The sequence below is a fragment of the Prinia subflava genome, chromosome Z (assembly GCF_021018805.1).
Source record: "Prinia subflava isolate CZ2003 ecotype Zambia chromosome Z, Cam_Psub_1.2, whole genome shotgun sequence".
Lineage (NCBI taxonomy): Eukaryota > Metazoa > Chordata > Aves > Passeriformes > Cisticolidae > Prinia > Prinia subflava.
This window is the reverse complement of record NC_086283.1, coordinates 100,490,282-100,515,515: the sequence shown is the minus strand read 5'-3', so window position 1 is coordinate 100,515,515 and position 25,234 is coordinate 100,490,282. Positions and strand designations below refer to the sequence as shown.

General features: G+C 37.3%; 1 protein-coding gene across 7 annotated transcripts in view; it reads right to left on the bottom strand.

The window, feature by feature from the left end:
* SMARCA2 (SWI/SNF related, matrix associated, actin dependent regulator of chromatin, subfamily a, member 2) overlaps positions 1-25,234 on the bottom strand; it is a 120,179-nt gene that overhangs the window by 51,266 nt on the left and 43,679 nt on the right. For all 7 annotated transcript variants that reach the window (XM_063423777.1, XM_063423783.1, XM_063423781.1 and 4 more), the window contains exons 10-24: positions 20,894-21,068; positions 17,250-17,299; positions 15,504-15,634; positions 15,271-15,331; positions 13,786-13,886; positions 13,310-13,457; positions 11,563-11,726; positions 9,939-10,005; positions 9,251-9,361; positions 7,479-7,721; positions 7,067-7,180; positions 4,996-5,103; positions 2,646-2,732; positions 1,697-1,743; positions 40-206 (exon numbers count right to left, since the gene is read on the bottom strand). In XM_063423777.1, the coding sequence (XP_063279847.1) occupies positions 40-206; positions 1,697-1,743; positions 2,646-2,732; positions 4,996-5,103; positions 7,067-7,180; positions 7,479-7,721; positions 9,251-9,361; positions 9,939-10,005; positions 11,563-11,726; positions 13,310-13,457; positions 13,786-13,886; positions 15,271-15,331; positions 15,504-15,634; positions 17,250-17,299; positions 20,894-21,068 (1,774 nt within the window). The remainder of the gene's footprint in view (positions 1-39; positions 207-1,696; positions 1,744-2,645; positions 2,733-4,995; positions 5,104-7,066; positions 7,181-7,478; positions 7,722-9,250; positions 9,362-9,938; positions 10,006-11,562; positions 11,727-13,309; positions 13,458-13,785; positions 13,887-15,270; positions 15,332-15,503; positions 15,635-17,249; positions 17,300-20,893; positions 21,069-25,234) is intronic.

Genomic DNA, 25,234 nt, shown 5'->3' with positions numbered 1-25,234 from the left:
TCTTAGTATTTATCTTTTTTTTTGTTTGATTTAGCTTACCATCGAGACGCAGGTAAAGGAAGTTTCGAAATGCAAAGTAGTCCTCCATAATGGTCATGAGAGATGTCATTTGGCAGAAGAGAAGCACACGATGGTTGGTGGCTCTCAACTTTGGCAGAATACGATCGAGGAGCTCAAACTTCCCTGAGGCCCGATAAAGCTCAGCTCTGTTGGAGAGAAGCAGCACAGAAAATGCCAGAATAAGCCCACATTTAAAAGTCTGGAGTCATTAACATGTCTACATGATGTAACAAAATATAGTTTATGAGTATATATGTATACTCATAAAACAAAATATATAAGTATATAGTATACAAACAATATAACAAAAAGACTAATTTACTTAATCTAAACAAGACTCATTGCACTTTTCTTTAAGTTGCACATTGATTAAAATAAACACAAGTGAAGTCCTGTTTTCCTGATTTTTCATCAATTACAAAAACTGCTGACTTTCAATCACTCAGTTCTTTTTCATTATTTATTAAAACAAACATGATCTCTCAGCTAAACACTCTATAAGCTAAGACATTCTATTCTACTATTTTGTTTTCAACTGGAATTAAAAACAACTTTCAATTGAAATTGCAGTTTCAAATTGTATTCATCGGGCATTTGCTGGACACCAACTCCCTTTCCACTCAACTAACATGCACATGGAAGTGAAATATTGCAAACTGAACTAATATATAGAGACAGTGCCAGGAGTCTGATATAGGAAATGCCTTTTAGTCATACAACCTTAGCCATCCTGAACAGTGTTTACCTGCTTTGATTAGCTACTCTTTTGTCTTCTAGGCAAAGAACTGCAAAAGTGAGTCCTAGCACTGAAATTCCACCCATAACCCAGAAATGAATAGAAGTAAACAGAATGTCTAAATCAGCACCACAGTGATACACCTTACAGGAATAAACTTCATGAAACTTTTCTCTAACCTTGAATGACAATCTTAAAATACAATTTATCATTAGCAATGGCACAAAATCCAGAAGATACACAGCCTTCTGATATAAACCTGTAATCAGCCAAAGACTAAACTGTTTCAGAGAGAAGTATTCTGGTAAATTAGCTAAGGACACAAACAGTCTGGTGTACTAGATAAGGAAAAAAATATTATCATTAAAACCTAAAGAGGAAGAAAATTAGATAGATGATACACACTTTTTGTTTAGAAAGCACCCACTAACTTGACAGTTGCACAGTGTCAAGAAAAATAAAGCAAATCTTTTTCATTTCACATAATGGAAGAAATGCTACTTTAATTTGGAAAAGATATAGTAAAGGAGAAAAAGTAAAAGGCAAAAGTAACCAAAAAGAGAAGAAAATCCTAACAGATATCTCTAAAGAGTCATCCCAATGAATTTCAGATGATATATAATTTCCAAATGAGGGGACAGGAAGACATAAGTCTTTTCTGTCTGCCATCCTGAAACAGATGGACAGTCATCAGAAGATGTTAAAAGACCTTCTAATATTCTACTATAGTACTGCTACAGTACTATTAGGTTTTGCTTTACATATGTGCCCTGTACTTCCTCTACCTCTGTATAAAATGCTTGTGTTTCCTAACATGTAGCTTCCAGAAAAGGAATGTGATTATTAATTAATTAATAATTATTAATACAACACTATGGACAGCAGGAAAAACAGAGTTACCCGTTAATGACACCATTTGAGTAGCCCAGATGTTCAGCAAAGGACTCCTGCAAAGTTAAAAGCAGTAAACATATTAAAAACTAGAGAGTAACTAAAAACTGTGCATTCTTACAGAAATCAAATTAAATATATGAGTATTGTGATTTGAGTTCAGTTATGTTCATACTCTTGGAAACCACCCTGTGACAACAATGCTCTGCTTCATGTTTTCCTGTACTATTATTTGAAATTCATCATTTGCAGAAGTGACTTCTGCAGCATACATTCTACCAGATTACAAATATGGTAGAATACTAATTAATTTATACTAATCAGCAGGAGATACATCTGCAAATTACTCAGTTTAATTAATCAGCATACAAGATCACGAAGAGTGAAAACTAAAACAACAATAATAATAATAAATCACAGTAGGTAATTGATTATATTTTCATAAATTTGGCTTTATTCCAGATATTTATGACACTTCCTATCTTTTCAGATCTATTACATTCATATACTTAGGTCCTACTGAGAGATGCTATACAGATAGTACATTTTTGCTGAAAAATCGAGATGGATGGAATAGAACAATTGTAGTTGACAATGTAGAAGATTAGCAGTCTGCTAACTACTAAAAAGATTCTACACATGACATTTTCAACCAGTGTCTATATGTAATAAAATTTGGTATGTGTGAACACCGAATTGCTCTGGGTTGTCTTAAATGAACAAAAAACCCTATACTTTTTGAAGATACTGCTCCATAAAATTACTTTAAAAACCTTGGATTACAAATAAAAATGTGACACTTGTGGACTATAATACATGGTTTTTTTTGAATCTGTTCTTTCCAGTATAAATTATGTGGACAGACATGCCCTCTCCACACACATAAGCTTTAGCAGTTTTCTATGATCCTAGCCATCTGAATAAAAACAACTCCCAAAATCAAACTCATCAGTCTTACCTCAATGTGCTGGAACATGTATGGGTGATTGCATATCTTCCTCAATTGCATGATAGTGTTCATAAGAGTTTTTGCTCCACCTTTTCCCTACGGGTACAAACAATACAAACCAAATGATTAATTTCTTAGCTTATGAATGTACATTTTAAAAATATTTTTATCCCAAACCCAAACACCACATCACTAATAAAAAACCCTGAAAGGAAACAACAACAACAAAACTCCCCCATATGAAAAAACATATCAGGCCAAACCAAAACAGCAAAAATCAAAAAACTATTGTACAGTTGTCTTGCTGTGTAAATTCACCTCTCATAAGGATGCTCTGTAATGAAAAAGGAAGACCTGGAAGTAATCCATGAAGTGCACTACATTTCTGCCTGCAGTATTCTTGGTGGGAAGCAGAGCATCTTCTGTCCTGATTATTTACACTGTTCATTATGAAACCATACAAACTCCATAGTGTCTGAACCCTCTAACAGGAGTAATTCTAGCTGGATTCTTTCCAATTCCATACCAACTTCTCCAGTCTGTCAACTCAATATATGGGTTTCTCACTCCAGTCTGAGTAAAATATCATGCCACAGGTACTAAAATGTTAAAGCTCCCCAAATTGATGGGTCATATGATTTAAGGAAGTATATTCTCAAAACATACACTACAGTTAATCTTGTAGAATCAGGACATTCATCAGACAATCAGGTGTCCTAGACCAAACAGTAGGGTTAAAAAATAACTGCAGCTAGTCAATGTAAGTTTGAGAATACTGTATCACATTAACATTGCCAAAAACTTGTTGCTTTCAAATGTCATTTTGTTTTGTTTCCATTTTATAAAAATGTAATCAGTGTGGCATCAATATTCAAAGCTTACTATATGACTAATTCAGTTTAATTTTAAATATCTCAGCCAAAACAATTTACCAATTTTGAGTTGTAAACCAGGGGAAAATCCCTGATTATAATATATATTAGCAATATTCTAATGTTCTCTGGGAAGTACACTGAAATCATAACTCTGATCTAGAGCAGAGATTATCCATTTGAAGGGGGCACTCCACATATTTAAAACTGGTTTTGTTCTTTCCAGGATCATCTCAAATTTGCTCCAAAATGCAGATCCTATTTGTTATAAAAATAATTTCCTAGAGCTTTCCATCTGAGAGAATCGTTCCTAATCTCAGCTGCGTCCAGGCCAGAGCTGCAGAAAGACAAGATTTTTTTCCTAACACCATGGTTTGCTCACTGAAACCAAGCAGTCTTAACAACCATCTCCCTCTGCTGCCAACAGGCAGCAGTGGTACCAGAGCTTAATTTTACATTTAACATTTAAAGAAAAAAATTAGTTAGGTAGGACAAAATACACAAAAGCGTCTGAGCAGATGAAAGAAAAAGATCAGGAAAGGTAGTAGAAGACCATGATACAAAATGAAATTTTTAGGACAAATATACAGACACCAAACTGCAAAACTGCATTAAAAATACAACTGAGGAACATAAATTTAAGTCTGAAAAGTGTTCAAACTATGAAGATGCATCTCAATGTCTACTGAAAAAGAACCCTCTTACTGGAGTTTAATTAAGCACCAGTAAAGAAAACAATTTGCAAAGAACTAGAAAAGTAAAGTAAGATACTGAACAGAACAATCACCTACTGTACCAATGCAACATGAAAAAGGATTACGGAAAGACTGTATGTGCACTGCATGAGCAATACACACACAAGAGGGTGCAAACTGAAACTCTTACAGTCTAGAAGTATTTCACATTTACTACAGTATTTCAAATTTGTTATTAGGTGAAAAGCTGAGGAATGGCAATTGCTTTACTCTGTATTAACCGGATCGAACTCCATGACAGCATAACCAATATTTACTAACACAAATTCTGAATCTGTCTATGTGACTGAATCTTACTGATCTCTCAAAGAATTTTGTCACCAACAGACCTTGTAAGGATGAATATAAGAATGCAGTCCTAGCTGACTGAAACAATACTTAACTAATAGCTCTGAAAGACAACATACATGACCTTCTGCAGCCATTGCTGCCACAATCACAATTATTCAGATATATTACTGAATTAAACTCAGCCAAGGGAAATGCATTTTCTTCTCAAACAGTGCCTGTTTGCAGAAAGGCAACTGCAACTACACTGACTACAACAAGCAGTATCTTCTCCCTGTGAATAGCTGCAGTCTTGTAACTGAAAGGCATGCCTGAAATTTCTCCTCCCATGAGAGACACCTGCAGTAAGAGTCTACATATTAATTTTATAAAACAGAAATCATATTGTCAACATGTTAACTGAAAATATGCAATTTCCTTCATATTTTAGTCTTTCTTTCGTACCTTCTTGTCTTTTTCAGAGCCATCTGTAAGAAGGATCCCCTTGGCTTGCATGTGACGGTACAGGATCTTTTGAAGAGCTGACATATCACATTTGATCACATATTCCACCTGGTGAGAAAAACCCAAAAAACCATGAACACCTAACATAATAATGTTAGTAGGATCTAATTGCAGGTTCTTGTCATTCTAGAACAAAACAAAAAAAACCCTAGTAATCTTTTATCCATACCATAACACCACATAAAATTTTAATGACCAGCAGTCCAACTGCAAGCACAGACAAGAGTATCTCAAAAGATTCTCCATGAGTCACAGCTGCAATGTGACAACTGAATCCTAAGGATGCAATTGCAGGACTACCAAACATACTTATTTCTCACTCTGTAATTTTTAAAACCTAAAAAATAATTTAAAATTAATTTTATATTTAACATGCATCTAAGAAAGTATTTTGTTTAATAACCAATGGAATTTACTGTGTCTGTCAAGTATTATAAAAATATAAAGCGAAGCATTATAAAAATATCATCACTGCATATCTAGCAATTAAGAATCCTTCATAGAGTCTAACTGGCATGTTTATCTAGGCTGTCATAGGAATACACCATTTCATCAGCATCCACTAAAACACAGGGAATTAATACAGTACTGCATGTTCCCTACATTCAGCCTGACTAGTTCAGCTTTGTAAAACTGTATTTAGTTTTTAACTGCATACTAGATTTAGAAAAGTAACAGAAAGACTTCACACACTAATTTTGTGTGATTTTTCTACTGCCCAATGTCCAGATAATAGTCACTATGTTTTTAGTAAGTTATGTCAAATAAAAACTGTAACATAACCACGCTAGTGACTAGAAATCTTTCAAGCTGTGAAGAAAAGACAATGTGTAAGATTCCTAATATTGAAAAAATAAACAGGAAGAAAATTATCAGCTTATTTTCTTCTCAGAAAGACAGGAGTTTAAACTCCTGGAAGAGAAGTGACTTTCTTCAGTGGCTTCTTTACCAATATTTGCAAGAGCAAATGCACCTGATTAGCAGGCTTCAGTCCCCAGGTTCAATCCTCATGGTTGGATAAACTCCTTTTTTCCAGATAACGGCAATAAAAAACCCATGGTCTGAGTATGAGTGTGTATGCAACTTGAAAATTTTGCCTCTCCAGTGCCTGTTATTGGATTTCTCAAATACAGTGCCTTTATGTCAGTATTGTTTTCAAATACAAGCATCTTTTATTCTTAAATAAATGTTTCTGAGGGTATTGAGAGTTTGACATTTAAAGGAACAGAAATTTGTAACACTAGTAGTGTTGACATAATTATAAAGATGAAAAATTATTTCAAATTTACTTTCCTTGTATTGCCTCTATGCATCTCTACAGAGTTCTTCACTTAGCCAGTCAGGTCATAACACACCTCACAAATATTTCAGTTTGGTATGTTTTTAATCCACTTTACCTTAAAACAAACTTTTCCTTACCACACCTTCAAATTTACTGTTTTTTATTTTAGTTGCTGTTGTTATTCTGGGAAGAGGGATGTAAAATTGCTGAGGAGGACAGAGTGGGACAAGATGAGCTACCCAGAAATAAAAACAATTACGTTTGAAATCAGAAAACGAATGTTCTGAATTAAAATGCCACTAGTTAAAAATAATTGCAATTATTTCAATTTCAACAAGGCACTTTGCACAGCTCCTGGAATGATAATACAGGACCAAATTGTGCCTGCTTTATAAAGTGCAGTAGTCCTTCAGAAAGTTCAGTAAACTAGCTTCAACACAGTGCAAGGAGGATGGTACAGGAGAGAACTTTATCCTCAGTCTGTGGCTGACTCATAAATTGAAACCTGACTCTAATGTAAACAATTTGCCTGTCTTACAGTGGTTACAACAAACACATTTAAGGTTGGTGAGGAACCCTGAGAATGCAGATACTTTAGGTAATCAGGCTCCCTCAGTGGCCAGTTTTCTCTGAAGAGGTATAAACAAACAAAATAAATCTGAAAACAGGACATTACTTAATGCTTAGACAGAATATTAAACCCCTTCTAAAACTCCTCTCATTGCAAACCTTTTCAGGCAGTTGAGACTCAACCTCCTTCTTCAGCCTTCTCAGCAAGAAGGGCCGAAGCACTTTATGGAGACGACGGATGATCAGAATAGTTTCTTCCTCATTTAAGTCCACCTAGAGAAATTTATAAAAGTCACTACAAGGCAACTTAAACATATTAGGTAATGTCTTCCCTCACATGAAAAGTTAAGAATGTGCAGTTATTATTTTCATCTTATAACCAAACTGACTCTGAGTTAAAAAGTACACTTCAAACATTAAAATTTTGGTACTATAAAACCCGGATCTTTTAGTTATGTTAAATCCCTAAGTACCAGTGCAAGTTCAAACACTAATCTTTCTGCATAAGCTCTTTTCTGTTTTCATCAAAGTGGTTTATTTCTGATCTTTTAAAAAAACACTGCCACAGTACCCTTTCTCCAGTCATGGCAAACGGAGCATTGAACCACTGTTCAAATGTGCTGCAGCTCTTGAAAATGGTTGGAAGCAGGAAATTGAGCAGAGCCCAGAGTTCAGGCAGTTTGTTCTGCAAAGGAGTCCCAGTCAGCAGGATTCTCCGAGGGGCCACATAGTGAGTGTTCAAGACCTGAGTCAGCTTGCAGTGATGGTTCTTCATTCGATGGCCCTCATCCACAATCATGTACTTCCACCGAATCTGGAAGAAAATGAAAAGGTGGTGAAGTTAGAACAGGACAGACTTTGTCAAGTTCCTCCCAACAAGTACAGAACAGAAATACTTAAAGCTTGAGACACCCACCAGTCTCAACCTCAAGGAAAGCCAAATCAGGCATTATGCAACTATCAGTGTCCTTGTAGCAACAAACATAGAGACAAACACTAGGTATGCTCAGTCTGATGTTGAATTCTGATTGGAACTGAAAACAGCTAACAGCAGACTCCTTCCACTTCTGGGAAAAAGATTAGAATGACTGGCTCTTCAAGGCCAGAATAAGGTTCACAGTGGAAAATAATCCACATAAACTGCAAATAAATCTGTCTGTAACAAGAATCTTGACAGGAGACAAAGGCATTTTCAGATAAAGTTAAGCATGCTCATGAACAACAGCAAGCCTGAACTTTGTTTCAGTTAATCCTATGTTTTTACTCGAGAAGAAAGCAGCATAATTTAAATCATCTCAGTTACTGCATTTTCAAGTAAAGTTTCTATTTCTTAATATGAAATCTTAAATGCAGACACAGAAGATGTTGAAAGCTGTTGTTCAAGCTCTCTGTTACTACCTGTGCTACAACATAAACAGTCAACACAAGTGCCAAACTGACCATAGTGACTAGGAAGGCCTCAGTTTGTACTTTCACAGGTGCTACCTAATTCCATTTCCCAGGACAGGATGAAGTAGCATAGTGCTGTCCTTCCTATCTTTCAGAAAGAGTGCAAAAAAATGAAGGAAAAGGAACACTATGTAGTCTCAAGCTGCTTCCAAGCATTCAGAGTGATGCTAAGAAAATGACTACCTTTGTACTAGAGAGAATAAACGGGAAAATGCAGTAAATATGCAGTATGTAACAAATGAAGTGAAAATGAACAATGAAACTACAGGAGGACCAATGTGGTTTCTCTGTATAGCAAAATACCTCTGCTTTGTGCGCACATGAAAGAGCCTCACAGTACAGTCAGGTTTTTTAAATTCATTATATTTGACACCTGCCTGTAGAGAGACAGTGAGCCCCTAAGAACTGCACCATGTAGACTCTTCAGTCTACCAGATAGATACAAAATTCATGAGATAACTAACTATTTAGTCATGTGAGGAAAAGTGACACCATAGCTGGAAGGGCCCTAATAATACTGAGCTTCAGGACTGAAATAACAGAAAGAGTTAAAAGTCACTGATGCAGATTATTACAGGCTGAGTATTTTGCAGGGGTGAAAAAAGTCATGTTCTTTCAAGGACAGGCAGGTTTACAGAACAGACAAAATGACAGAGCTGCACAAAGGAATTAGTCTCCTGGCCACAACCAGGAAAATCCTAGTATTTACATAAGGGAGAGCTTTGACTGAGAAGTTCTATCATAATCTGAGGAACAGGAAGATAAATGAAATGGTTAACTTTTATTGAAGGACAGAACAACTGAGAATTTCCCTATGAAACAAAAACGTGTTTTGTGGTGTGCACCACTTTAAGGTGTCTGGGTCTTCCTGCAGAGAATAACAGTTAAAATTACCTTAGCAAGGATATGCTTGTCCTTTATGATGTACTCATAAGTAGTTAAAAGAACGTTAAATTTTCCGCTTCGAAGCTGAGGAACAAGTGAGCGGCGCATCGCAGGCGTACCCTAGGGGAGAGAGAAATGTGAGTTGTTATTCTTTACTTTGATGAAGAAGAAACATTGTTTTTATGAATGAGAAGACACTAAGCAATCAGATGAACCTGCAATCCTACCATGCTGTGAATAATACATTGATATAATTCCAGACTTTCTCAGAGTGCTTTCCCTAAACTGCTGCTAGACTGTAAAGCTGCTTATGGGGCTCATGGAAGTGTAAAGCCAGGTCTGGTCTCCCTACAAATTCCTTGGCTATATCACTACTACAGTAGCCACACAAGAAAGTATTTAGGTAGGAATAAAATGCTAGGTAGTTACCATTCATACCTCTCAGCAGAAGCCTTGAAAATGTGGTAATTAACAATTTTATTCTGCATTTTGTAAAGCGATTTACAGATGTTTTACTTTTACAGTCTTTCACAGATTATTATAGCCCTCTTAGTGTGATTAACTCACACTGCTTAGTAGCTGATATACATGACAAAACCTGATGAACAGATAGTTTAATAGCTTGTAGAGAGAGAGGAAAAACTGTCTCTAGTTCTCATTCTTTCAATTCTACAATCATATAAAAAGCAAATCAAACCTTGTAGGAGATCTTCACCACAGAAGGAGCCCATTTATCAAATTCGTATGTCCAATTGGATAAAGTCCTATCGTAGAGATTAGAGAGAAAAAGTAACATGTTACATCTTCTGCAGATCAAACTTCATAAATGTTTCGAAGTGGTTGGCAGCTTTTCAACACATTTTATGTAATCAGTCCTCATAAATAATAACATTTTAAAAATGCACCTTATATACTACAATAAAATACAGGCATCTCAGAGGGAAGTAACCAGAAAAAAATGTATGAAACACTTATTCAGCTTATATTCAGGGCCCTTTTTGAAACCAGTGAAAGCAGTGTTTTACATGTACTTTTACACTTTGGAACGTATTAACAATAAGAATAGTACGTCTGGACAAAAAATAGATTTGCAAGTTCTTCTGTATTAGACTTATTATCCAAAAATGGACATTACAACTTTTCAAGTACAGCCCAGTGAAATTGATAACAGACTTCATCTGTGCTCTACTTGATCAAATTACAAGAAAAAGTTGCTAAAGTGTACATAGTTGCTATCACGAGACAACAGCAAAAAATAAACTTGAGGTTTTTAAGCTGCTTGCTTTTATTTTTTCCTTCTTAGTGGACCAATGATGGCAGCAATACCAGTGATGTAGAAAAGGCAGAGAACGGCAGCTTTTAACACTTATTCAAGAAAGAACTTTCAGCTCCTCTCACTTTTTAAAAAGAACACTAGAGTACTTAAAAGAAATCAGGTATTTTACTGTGCCCATATGAAAATTGACATTAATAACACTCTCCCTATTTTTGTTTTATAGATCTTCTCTCAGGTGTTTCTTTCAAACTAAGCTTATTATTTGTATTCATATAATTAGACACACCTGTGGCGTTTATCTTAGTTAACCAGTTACTACTGCACCACAGCCAGAAGACAGGACCTCCAAAAAAATCAAGAGATGACCACAAATCAAATTTACCCTAATTCTAGAACAGATTTGTATGCTCAGCACAATCGGTGGACACATAAGCTAGTGAAATTACCAGGGAACCTCTCAACATCAATCAAGTCAATCACACATAAAAATAAAAAAAAAAAAACCTCCTCAACATTCTGTAAGAGTTCAACAATGACTGATATTTTTTATTCAAATCACTAAAATCCCCATCTGATCCTTGGAGAAGGGAAAATGCATTAGAAGAAATTTATAAAACAAGCAACATTTTGGAAAGCTAAGGAAAAGCAAAAGGGGGGCAGCATAATCTGCACACATGACAAAAGTGTGTGTATCAATCAAGGCTACTTATACTCAGGGCTCTCTTATACAGTACTTAAAATATCAACCTCATTAAAGTATGCTCGCATGGTATCAGATGAGGCACCAGCTGCTTAAAGAATTAAGCAACAGATTTTTAATATCACAGTTAAAAGCTGAAAGGTGAAGTGCATGCATGTAATAAGAAAGAAAAAACATCCCCCTCTTTTGGCTTATGAGTGAATTGCAGTGAATTCAATACAGCTTGCCAAAATTAATAGAATCAAGTCTTTTATCACCTTTCTGGTTTTGTCAGTGTGTCATGCTCTAAATAAACCAATCTGCACTGCTTAGGACAATAATGCCAGAATGAGACCTGTTACTTACGACAAGGGAACAATGATGAGATAGGGGCCATTGAGTCTTTTGTGCTCCATCAGGTAAGTGATGAGAGCAATAGTCTGTATTGTCTTTCCTAGTCCCATTTCATCTGCTAAAATTCCATTCAGATTGTTATTGTAGAGAGAAACCATCCATTCCAGTCCCTGGAGCTGAAATGAAGAGTAAGAGTTTCAGTTATTTAAAACCCATAAAAAAATTTACTAATAAAGCAGCAGTATGGAACTAATGTTCTGATGTCCCTGTCTACTTATAAGAATATTTCCTTGAGTAATACTATTTGCATGGGGAGCCCTATCTCTCTTTACATAGAAATCATCATTCCTGTTTAAAACACTACGTAAGATGAAGTCAGATTTCATGTAGAAAGGTTTTTTTACTGCACACAAAGCAACAGAGGAACTCATAGTAAGGCTGATAAACACCACTGCAGGGATTTGTTCCTCAATTTCAACACTCTCAAATGCTAAAACTTCCTGTGTGTATTTCATCACATTTGCCTGTGTCAGTTAAAATCTTTCAAAACCAAACTTGTCAAAACCACACGAAACACGTAAGCCTCACACTTGCCAACTGTATCACTGGTATGCTACATCTTGTAGCACATCTCCACTCAGTGTTTGCTGTGCAAAATTCCATGTCAGGCCACCTTTGTCCAAACATGCCTGGTGTATAAAATACCAGAGCTGGAAGGAAGCCAGAGTCCTGTAGCTTAGCAATGTCTACCTAACAGAATTTCACACTCCAAGTGCTAGAAAGCACTACTCCTTTGTCAGACAGATTTCCACGTGTGTGTATCTCATTACTGATGGATGTGTGAAGTTTCTGCTTCTCATATCCACAGTTTTGGTGTGTCTTGTGCATGGAGAGAGCAGGAAATTAGGTGGCCTGAGAAAGTTCAGAGGGAAAACTCCACAATACACTCTGGAAGTAATCATCTGTTCTCCCTGCAGGACAGTATCCGAAATACTGTTGCCAATTTACTGGCTTTACATGTGGACTGATTCATATTTACTATAAAGTTATCAAGAGCTGACTGGAATCTGTAGTGTCACTTTATGTCCCACCTAGAAAGTCACTTCAGAACTGAGAAGAGGAAAGCCATCTTGTCTGCATCATTATTCTTTATGTGAACAGAAATACATAAATATATATGCGAACAAGGTCAGAGAAAAGATGCAGGTTGTTGGAGTTAACTAGAGAGTTGTACAATAGCTGAAGTGTAGAAAATACGTGTCAAGGACATTTTCAATCCTATGTGAATCTAGTTTATATCAAAATCTGTGAAGAACATGTGACACAAACCTCCATAGTAAAATACTTTTCTTATTTTCAAATCTTATTTATCACTGCCCTGAAATATTAGGACCTTAATTAAAAAATAAAATTCTAAACTTGTAACTATTGGAAGAAGGAAAATACTCTTAATCCACCAAAAACTAAAACAGTAGGAAATGAAATTACATGTCATTGAGAAGGTTATCAAAACAAAAATACTATTCACCTGCACTGAAGAAAAGGTAGAGGTAGCTGCAGAAGGTTTGTATTATTCAAGCAGTATGTATGTAGCACTATCTGTGACAGGTGTCATTGCTTTCTCCATATTTCCAAATTCTAACCTACTAGAGCCTTCATATTTTTCAACAAATTTTCAGTTTGCCATTTGAAATACCACACTGAAACACAGGTCATATTTCCTAGTTTTAGGTATTTTATTGTTTTAATGATTTCTCACCTGATAGTGTTTTAATGTGCCATTAATAAGAAGGGAAGACTGTTTTTCCACCCTTTCGGTGATTGCGTGAGCAACAGTGTAGTAGGACTGAGACCCTCTAGCACTGTATTGCATGCTGTATTCATCATCCACATCTTGTTTGGCTGTCCTGGAAAGCAGAAAAGGAACTCAAGTGAATACCAATAAATGTCTTTTGACCATGGCTTACACACATATGTCTAAAGAAACAGTTCAAGTCCTCAGCTGTAAGTGAGGTGAGTACACCAAAGGGTGCAAGATTATAGAGTATATAATTAAATTATATATAATATAACTTAATATATATAATATATAATTAAATGATCATGTTCATTCTCCTGCAGATATTTATACCACTGGAGTACAAAAAATCACCTGAATCCAGAGAAAGCTACTCTTGTGAAATGCCACTGTAAGAAATCACAGTTCCTAATAAACAGCACTTAAGGAAGACTCACTCAATGATCTGCTTTGCATCTTTTTCAGAAACTTCCTCACTGTTAGGATCCAGGAGTATCTTCTCATCTGTTTCTAATTTGCTTGATTCTTCTTCCTCATCCTACAGAATACAGAAAAAAACCAGAAGTGCTGTGAAGTGTAATGTTCCTCAGTCACACTTTCAATTGGCATTCTCATAGTGGTAGCTTTCATTGGCCAATTGCTTTATGACAGACAACTGAATCATAAAGTCCAACTTTTTCTGCAATAAAACTGCACTAGAGCATAACGAAATGATGAATTTTCTACATACATTTACCAGCAGGAAGTCATAGTACTTTGAAATAAAAATGATTTTACCTTTTCATGATCTTACTTTCCAAAGGCTTTCTCTGACTACTGTATTCATGGAGAGTATTCCAATACCGTGTTTATTTTTATGCTGTATTCTAGATGTGTGATAAATTAATAAGGCTTAAAAGGCAAAGTACTACTTATTTAGGCCTCTAGTTTCTAAATTTTTTAAAACTAGTTATTTTTACTCTTCTTGAAGTAACTTGTCTTTTGGCTACATTCACAGCAGATAGTGGACAACTTAAAATCTCACAAAGTGCGATTCTAAAATCTGAGAGGTATCAGGCCCTTCTCTCCTACCTTACTACTAACAGACAAGTAGAATTACATTACCAGAAATTACTCCTGCAAAGACACACCATAACATCATACAGTCCAGTCAGTTTCAGTGGCTGTTTGGTCTAGTAATGTCAAGACTGCTAAACTTAGGAGATCTGAGTGCTATACCTAGTTCTGCTACCAGGCTGTTGATTGAACATGGTTCTTCTCTATTCCTCACTTCTGTTCTCCTTTAGAAAGTACTGATCTGAAAATGCTAGGCAAGTATTACTATTCGTTTTTCACAGTACATACCAGAATGACCCTGCAAGGCTGGGATCTTTGTGTGGGTTAATTTTAAGATCCTTTTTAGAATTTTTGTAATAACAGTATTTAAATCACCATCCAAATACTGAATCAAATAAGCCTACCCTGAAAAGTCTGAATATAAATCCCTGGCATAATCCCTAGCATTTTATTAAATATAATATAAAAATAGTAACCATGTTATTTTATTGCCTATAAAACCTTCAACGATAAACTTTGAAGACATTAATTTCATTCAGCACAAAGCCACAATACAGCATTTTCTGATATGTATTTTAAAACAGGAACCTACTTAATTCTCTGGTTCATTACTATTAATAATCAGAGTAAAATATTTACTCTTCCTAACCACAATTACCAGTTAGGCATTTACAGTGCATATAAAGAACAACTGCTATAAATCAAGAATTACAGAATCAATTAATTTTCCTGTTTGTATTAGTCTTAAAGCACCTACACATCTGCCATCACTTCCCCTTTCTTCATTATTAAGGGGGAAATGAAATATGAAATAAATATTTGTTTTTTACAGTATTGTCACAGTATTTCTTTTTAAAGATACATACCTCCTCCTCATATTCAGAGCCACTTTCATCTTCACTGTCTGATCTGGGAGCAACCTCATAGCTGTACAAAAATGACAGAAAGTTTGTGAATTACAGTTAAAAAGAGGAAGTAATAGGTTTAACACATCTACTCAGCTTACATACAATAAATAAAAACAAGAATAGAACTGGTAAACAAGAAAGAAAGTATAATATGAAAAATATAAATGCAAATGGAAAAAACAGTCCCTTACCCAGGGTTCATTTCCAGCCAAGCATCCAGCTGACTTGCTTTGGGTGCTTCTGGTCCAAGAAGAACTTTGCCTGTTTCAGTGTGAGTCACTTTGACTGGAAGGTCACTCATCTGACTGCTCTCATCTATGGGCTAAAAATTCAAGTGAAATTTTACACCACAAGGCAATTCAACCTCATGCTTCTCATACATAATAAAAAAAAATTAGTAGCACTATCAAAACTCTAGTTCTGAACAAAGTGGAAGTTTCTGAACTTTACTTGAAGTTTTTTACTAGACACCATACTTTCCCACTAAGCAAACACTGAGTCAGAGTATTTCTGTGTGTAACATCCAGTATCCCAAGTAAATTAACAAGAACAGCATGAAAAAGAATACACTATTGTTTTTTGCAAATCAAGACACAAGGTATATATTCTTATTGGTATTTAATCCTGTTATTTATACCAACAGACATCTATAACAAAAAACATACAGTGACCTTATGGCCTTTTTTTTTTTTGAGAAACAAGAATCAAACAATTCAGTAACTTTCTAAGTAAAGGCCTTTTCTAAAGATTTACTGTTGTAACTTCTTCAACTAAGCTGTTGAAGCACCTGTAAGAACAGGTGCTTCAACAGGTGCTTCATCTGTGTTGTAACGAAACTAAAATAGTATAATCACTTATATGTTATGTTATTTCTTTGCCCTGTTTAATCGCATATTTTTTCACTTCAAAAACTTTTGGCCTTCTAATACTGTTCCTACCCATGAATATTTTCCAAATAGATATAATATGAGCAAAAAAACCTAATTCTGAACAGTTCTAAATACAGTGACTGACGGAGTACAAAACACAGCCAATTTCCATTAATACTGAAGTTACAGGAATAATACTTCAGTATTCCATTAATACTGCAGTTACACAGGAAATGTGTACCAATGCACATTTAAGAAAAATGTTATGTGCATTTTTCTTATCCAAATACAAATTTATTACACAAATTTTTATTATGCAAATACAAATTTATAAATTTTGCTATACCTCTAACTACATTAGCAGAACTATCACTTTCAGGTACAAAAACAGAGTAGAAATAAAACAGTAAATACAATTCGGAAATCTTCATGTAAAATGTCTGTGTGGTATTTATATCAAAGCGAAGTGGAATAGGAAACTTGCAGTAACAGAAGAGCTCTGAATGAGGCAGTAAATGCTCTGCTACTGAATGAACAACATTAGCTGAAGAATGACACAGAAAAATTACTCATTTCCATTTGCTTCTAAGGAAGAAAGACCTTTCAGATATCTTAATCCATCACAACACTATACTCTGTGACTGAAAGGTAATTACATGCAATGTCAATAAAGTATTTTTTTATAAAGATGAGAAGATGGACAATATGGTGTTTACGACCTCAAAATAGAAAGTAAGTTGTCTATATACAGACTGCAAAAATATTCTTTGTAAGCGCGTTACAAAACTGAGAGGCAAACTTCATAACTTTCAGTGATAAGACTCTATACACTTTTTGTTTCAGTCTTCAATTTTAGGAATAGTGAGAGGCTAGCATAAATGTTAATAATTACCCAGGTAATTATTATTTCTGTTTATAAACAATAGCTCCTAGAACAGTTGTCATCATAACTCTTTTCAAAGTTACAGCCGTGACACACAATCCAGAATAATCACTGGAAAGTTGGGGGTTTTTTTAAACCAAAAACTGACAAGAAGAAAGAAACCAACACCTTATAAGAATTCGTACCTCTCCATCAGGACCAAGGCCAGATGCCATTCCTTCTGCATTTTCTTCAGCTTTCTACAACAAATGAAGAAGTGATAAATACTATGGTCAGATTACAAGTACAGAGAGGATAATTTATATGACATAAACATTTCGCATCATTAATATGTTTCACTTATTTCTGAACAGCCTGAGATTCAAGTAGTTGAAGGTGTAGATGGATATAGACCCTATAGACCTAGAGATAGGCCCAGAGCAATTAACACACAAAAAGCATTTACTAATTTAAGGAGGGTTCCTATTCACCTCAGTCAAGGATATAAATCTGCATATAAGAAGTGGCTGGCCCATTTGACTGCTGGTTCAGACCCAAAGCTTAGTTGCTTACAGGCTATTCCAATGCAAATACAATAGTAAATTATTTTCATGTGATTTACTCTTAATTTCCTCTAAACTGCTTTAATCTCCATTTTAAAGGTGTCAGCAGGCATCACAGATGTATGATGCATATTCATGCAAAGCATTTTTATCTTGGGTTTTTGGTCTGACAACAAACTAGAAGGAGTATTTTTGGAGTTCTTTGTACTATTCCAATCATGTGCAGACCTCACTCAAATTAGAAACAAAAAGAACATTAGAGTTCCTCACTGGAGAAAGCTAGGTTTTTTCCTCTTCAGGCACCAACCAGAGAAATGACTAGCATGTTCCTCAAGGTTTATCTTCACCTACCTTACTGAAAAATGTCAACACAGTATGAGAAAAGATGAAAGACATATAGTTTGCTTCTGCATTCAAACTTTCCTAAGCAATTCTGAGCAAGAAAGGACATTTTACAGCTTCTCCTTATGTCACACTGCTGAGTTTGTAGCACTACAGCAAAATATTATTTTGGATACTAACGTAAAGAGAATAGACTAACAACAAGAAGTGATCTCTTAAATTGTATTTTAGAGATAAAAGCCTTCCAAGTATTAGTGAAGTGTGTGATAAATATAGACCACCAAGTTATTCTTTTTTTTTGTTTAAGAAGTATGCTTGAGGAATAGCCGCACTTCTCATATTGATATAATCCTCAATTTCTGCTTCAGATCATACTTCAGCCTTTTTCTTTGCCATTAAATTCATTTATCTAAAGCATGGACTTGAAATGAACATGCAGCAGCTGATGCTTAGTAGGAACAACAACAATACAAGCTTCAAGGCTGGCTGCTTCAGCATTTCTGGGCAATGAAAAGAACTGTACCAGAAGTGAAGAGTTTAAATAAACACAAGGGCAGGAAAAGTTACCAAACATGTATCTAGTCTTGGCTGGACACCACACTGACTGAGGATGCTTTTTCCCTGGATGAACCAGGGCTGGGATCCATTCTTTTACACTACAGAATGCTGTCCAGTACATAAAGATTGTTATAGCTTAGCTACAGGCAATGGAAAAGAACCTTACAACTCTAATCACAGAAAAGCAGTAAGCATCAGTGCTGTTCACTGTGCAAGAACCATAATCTGCTGTGAGCACATTTATAACCTACAGCTAGAAACAAATTTGGAAATTAGAAGAATATATTACATAGAAAATGTAAATAATGACAGACATCTTGCATTTTTATTTTCGACATGCAAACAGATCTTTAATGTTGACAATTTAATCCTTGAACTAGGGAAATCTCAATATTAAAAGCAGGAAGGCACATTTTGTTAATTCTCTGCATAATGACAGAAAAAACCTACTAAAAATAAAGTGAAAAGCTGCACAGCAAGTTGAACTTGCCTATCAGATGAAAATTTCATATGGAATATTTTTCCTTATCTATGAGCTAGAGACAGAAAACACAAATAGGGGAATGTGAAAGAAACAAACAGGGAAAATCTGTTGTGAAGATTACAGAAACTATCCCAGAGGAAGAATAGACTAATCTCAAATTCTATTCTACCAAGAACATAAGGCATATTCTGTAACAAGTCCAGCACAGATTATTTCTTCACCATTTACTTCCTCACTGCCATTTCTCGGAGAAAATCTTAGGAACTCTCTTGTTTTTCTGTAAGTACAAAATATTAACTACAGCTATTAGTAGATTAAACTTTAATATGGATTACAAAACATAAAAACCTAAGAACTTAAAGTGTATGACTTGGAAAAAAGACCCAGTGCCCACTAATTGTAATGAGTTCCACAGCCATGTTATGACAAATTCATCAAAATCTGGATTTAAAAAAGGGTAATATTTGTGTGAACTCCTACTTCCTTCACAGATGAGCAAAAAAGATTGCTGGAAAGCAGTTAATGACAAAAAAAAAAAAAAAAAAAAGATGCAGATGATCAAGACAGACAAAAGATTTTTTTTTTCAAAAAACCCTTAGGTTTTAGGGTATGATATATATATAAACACTGAATATTTACAGGACATATTTTCTTTCAACTTCAGGGACAGAAAATTATGTCTTTACTGACATGGCCAGAAGACAACCCTATTCCTCACATATACTTAGGCTAAACTGACATAGAAAGAGAAATGTATCACATATGTGGACAGGTAAAGGAATATGTATTTATTTACATTATTAAAACGATCCAGTCATTCCACATGCTGTCTCAATAATAATTATTTCTATTGTGCATTGCATACATTAAATCAGGCCTGTTCTCACTGGTAATACAAGCCAAGAACCCTATCCAAATTACATCTTCATTCTGTAGACAGGTTCCTATGTTAAGAACATACTAGGAACAGATTTTTTTGAGAACAGGAAAAAATATGTACTATTTTTTAGGCCATTAATGTCCAGGATCAGTATCTTTTCTATACTGGTTGTTTTTAGCATATTTCCAGTACTGTTAGTAAAACCTGTAAACATAATGCTTGAATTTGCAGCGGTAATTAGTAGCAAACCAGGCATGGAAATGGATTATAAAAATCCTCTTACACATCCTGCAAGAGATGAAAGGTACTCTGAGGTCCTAAAAATGACAAATCATCCCTTAATCACTATTTCACACGTGCCTGTTTTTTTTTTGTTTTTTTTTTTTTTTGGAAAATTGCACTGTTCGATTTCAACAACTTTCTCTTGCAGGGTAACAGGGTAAAATATTTCATAAGAAGAAAACTAATCTTGTAAAGTTTCAATTAAAGGTTTAAAAATGCACAATGAACAATATTACTGGCAAAATACCCATTTATTATCACAAACTTAGCCAAGTTTCTTAGCCATTTTCAACATTCCTTACAAACTGGCCAAGTGTATAATGTCGAAGTCTACGAGAGGTACCCTCCGTGAGATAGCTACACAAACCAGACTCTTGCCATTTTCTTCACAGAGTTATATTTGATACATTGCATTTGATACATTACTCCTTTTGGGTACATTAATCCTAACTTACACATCTATACCGATTTTTCCTGTACAAAGTTTATGAACAAGTTATGAGGATATTAACAGCTGAGAATTTTATAAATCTGCCTCCTTATCACCTTCTTTTGAGTTAATAAAAGCACAACTATATATTTCAATATAAAGAGAGGTGAGTTCCCTCAGCATTGAGAATTTGGTGATGTAGATGCTTTTAGACACTCTGGTACGTGTATGACTATCAGGCATCACCACATTTATCAACATTTAAATTGGATATGAAGAAGAAATGGCTTAAAAATATCAGCTCTAACTACTTGCCTTCTTTCTTCTCCTTCGCTTCTTCTTCTCTTTGGCTGCTTGTGCCTGCTTGTGCTCCCATACCAGGTTAGTCAAGTTGGCCACATACTCATCTGTCTGCTGCAACAGGTAGGCCAGGCGTCTGTCCTTCTTCTGATCAATCAGCTTACGGTAGCCCTCTTCATCTTCTGCCTGGTAACACAAAAGAGATGTCAGCCGTGACAGAAATGATGGTGAGTGCATGCCATCCATCTCCTGTGTCAGTAACAAACCATTATTTTACGTCATTTTCATCTGTACAGAGGGGCAGCTACATGGGTGAAGAGCTTGCTGGATGACCAGGCCCAGAGAATCACATATTTGAATCAAGATGTCAAAGCACCATAGGACCATGGCAGGGACCTTACAGATCATCTACTTCAAATTCCCCTGCCATGGTAGGGATATCTTCCACTAGATCACACTGCCCAAAACCACATCCAAATTGGCCTTTAACACTTCTAGGCATGGGGCATCCACAGCTCATTCTAGTGCCTCACCACTCCCACAGTAGAGAATTTCTTCCTAATATCTACTCTAACCATACTTTCATAGAACCACAGAATCATTATTAAGGTTGGAAGACCCCAAAGATATCAAGTCCAACCATCACCTCGAAACTGCCAGGTCCCCCAGTAAACCATGTCATCAAGCACCACACAGACATGTTTTCTGAACTTCCCCAGGCTGCCTGTTTCAATGCTTGACAACCCTTCCAGTGAAGCAAAATCTTTCTTTGATGTAAAATCTGATCTAAACCTTTTCCAGCACAACTTGAGACCATTTCTGCTTCTCCTATCACTTGTTGTCTGGGAAAAGAAACCAACCTGGAAAAAGAAACCAACCTTGATACAATCTCCTTTCAGATGGCAGTGCAGAGCAGGGAGGGCCCCCTGAGCTCCCTTCCTCCAGGCTAAACAACTCCAGTTCCTCAGCTGCTCCTCATAGGACTGGTGCTCTAGACTCTTCCCCAGCTCCATCGTCCTTCTCTGGGCATGCTCCAGCACCTTAACCTCTTTCTTAGAGTGGGGTTGCAAAACTAAGCAGAGGATTCAAGGCATGGCCCCACCAGTGCTGAGCACAGGGGGACAATCCCTGTGTCCTGCTGGCCACACCATTGCTGGCACAGGCCAGGATGCCCTTGGCCTTCTTGGCCACCTGGGCACTGCTGGCTCATGTTCACCCCCAGGTCATTCCTGCTCTACAGCTTCCCAGCCCCTCTGCCCCAGCCTGTAGGGAGGTTGTTGTGAGCCAAGGGCAGGGCCAGCACTTTGCCTTTTCATAATGGCACTTTGCCATACTATTGGCCTCGGCCTCTGATGTAGTCCATGATATGGTTGGCTTCCTGGTCTGCAAGTGCAAATTGCTGGGTCCTGCTCATCCATCCCCCAATACACTCAAATCCCTCACTGGAATGGTCAGAGAGTCATAGTTTATCTGAGAGCCAAACAACAGGAGTCTATCCTGCGTCATGTTGTGTTTAACACGTCAGTCAGCGACACAGAGGAAGGGATGGAAGGCACCTCAGTCAAGTTTGCAGAGGACATGAAACCAGGGGATATCAGTCCATATGCTCAAGGACTGGGCTGCACTTCAGAAGGACCTGAACAGGCAGAGAAGCTGTGCTATTTCTGTTAGGGGTTTTCAAGACACTACTAAAAAAGCCATGAGCAACCTGTTTGGAACTCACTGTAAACACTTCTGGAAGGTGGTTAAACTAGAGAGCTCCCTGACAGGCTGAGTGACTCTGAGACAGATTCCATGATTCTACACATTTCCTACTCTCATGGACTAATGACTGGAAAAATCTGCAGTAGTTATGACTGGCAATGAAGAAAAAAAAATCAGTGCTACATTATGGGCTCAGATGGGATCCAACCCAGGGTGATGAGGGAGCTTGTGAAGCCACTCTCCATCATTTACCAACAGTCCTGACTCACTGCTGAGGTTCCAGAGGACTGGGGGCTGGCCAGTGTGATGCCCATTCACAAGAAGGGTGGGAAGGAGGATTCTGGTAGTTATAGGCCAGTGAGCCTGACCTCAGTACCCAGTAAGGTACTGAACAGTTTATGCTGAGTGTCATCACACAGCACCTACAGGATGGCCAGGCTGTCAGACCCAGCCTGCGTGGGTTTAGGAGGGGCAGGTCATGTTTGACCAACCTGCTCTCCTTTAATGACCAGGTGACCCATCCATGCCTGCTGGATGCAGGAAAGGCTGTGCATGTTGTCTGTTTGGACTTCAGCAGGGCCTTTGTCTCCCTCAGCACACTCCTGGCAAAGCTGGCAGCCCATGGCTTGGACAGGAGCCCTCTGTGCTGGGTCAGGAACTGGCTGCATGGCCGGGCACAGAGTGGTGGGGAAAGTTCTGCACCCAGCTGGTGGCACCAGGGGTGTTCTTCAGGGGTCTGTGCTGGGGGCAGCTCTGCTCAATGTTTTATTGATGACATGGATGAGGGGATTGAGTCTTTCATTAGTACATTTGTAATTGACACTAAGCTGGGAATCTGTTGGAAGGGAGGAGGGCTCTGCAGAAATACCTGGAAGGGTTGGATGGATGAGCAGAGTCCAATAGGATGAAGTTTAATCAGTCCCAGTTCTGAGTCCTGCATTTTGGCCACAATAACCCCTGAAATGCACTGGGCTGGGGACGGTGTGGCTGGACAGTGCCCAGGCACAAAGGGACCTGGGGGTGCTGTGACAGCAGCTGGACATGAGCCAGGTGTGCCCTGGGGGCAGAGAAGGCCAAGGGCTGCTGGCCTGGATCAGGAATGGTGTGGGCAGCAGGAGCAGGGAGGTCATTCTGCCCCTGTACTCAGCACTGGTGAGGGCACACCTCGAGTGCTGTGTCCAGCTGTGTCCCTCAGTTTAGGAAGGACATTGAGTGCTGTGTCCAGCTGTGTCCCCTCAGTTTAGGAAGGACATTGAGTGCTGTGTCCAGCTGTGTCCCCTCAGTTTAGGAAGGACATTGAGTGCTGTGTCCAGCTGTGTCCCCTCAGTTTAGGAAGGACAGTGAGTGCTGTGTCCAGCTCTGTCCCCTCAGTTTAGGAAGGACATTGAGTGCTGTGTCCAGCTGTGTCCCCTCAGTTTAGGAAGGACTTTCAGACTCTTGAGTGAGTCCAGAGGAGGCAGTGAGGCTGGTGAAGGGCTGGGAACACAAACCCTGTGAGGAATGACTGAGGGAGCTGGGGATGTTTAGCCTGGAGAAAAGGAGACTCAGAGGTGCCCTTATCACTCTCTACAACTCCCTGTAAGGTGGCTGTATCAGGTGGGGTTGGTCTCCTTCTCCAGGCAGCACTGACAGAACAAGAGGACACAGCCTCAAGCTGTGCCAAGGGAAATATAGGTTGGATATTGGGAAAGAGTTTTATATGGAAAGATAAAACACTGGAATGGTCTGCCCAGGGAGGTGATGGAGTCACCATCCCTGGATGTGTTTAAACAAAGACTGGATGTGGCAGTGGGTGCCATGGTTTGGTTGATGTGTTAGGGCTCGGTTGGACTCAGTGATCTTGGAGGTCTCTTCCAGCCTTGTGTTTCTGTGAATTGTGTGATTAGGCAGATTGAATGTCCTGAAACAGAGATGGTAAGTCTCCTACAGAGATGACTTTTCAAAGACATGAAGTGCAGGCAGTTCACCAAGACAAAGAACATAGGAGCTGGACATAAAATTGCATTTAGTCCTTTTCCCAATATGAATACAGATCCTTTTCTTCTGGACGTCATGTGAATTTTTTTATTTTATTTATGTATCACTTTTTTACTTTGGTTTTGTTTCATCTCTGATAGAGTTCACTATCAGAAACAGGATTCACCAGATAAACCCTATCTCTGAGTCATCCTTGCAACTTCTGCATCCTTGTCATACTGCGTGTGTTGGACATACAACAAATATTATTTTCATGTGCTGTGATGATGTAATACAGAATGGCAGAAAAATACAAGAAAAGCAGCAGAGGTGCCTTTCTCAATTTTGCCTGAAACAACAAATTATGCAAGTATACAGTGCCTTATAAAAACCAAACAGGAGTAAGAAATACTTTAAAGATGATTACTTTAAAATACAGAACTCTGGGAGATCTCCTGCTTTTCTGAAAACACCAGAACGACATACAGTTAGAAAAAATATTCAAATTGAGCTTGCAAAACTGCTTGCAAAATTCTGTTGTTATGTTCAAGCTATCAAAATTACAATGCTCAAACCCCAAGTTTTCAGGAAAAATAAATTATCGTTACAATTGTTGTTGTTTCTATTGCTTCTAATATTACTGAATACACAGTCTCTGTAATCTAGCCAAGGTACTTCTTTTATACATTTAA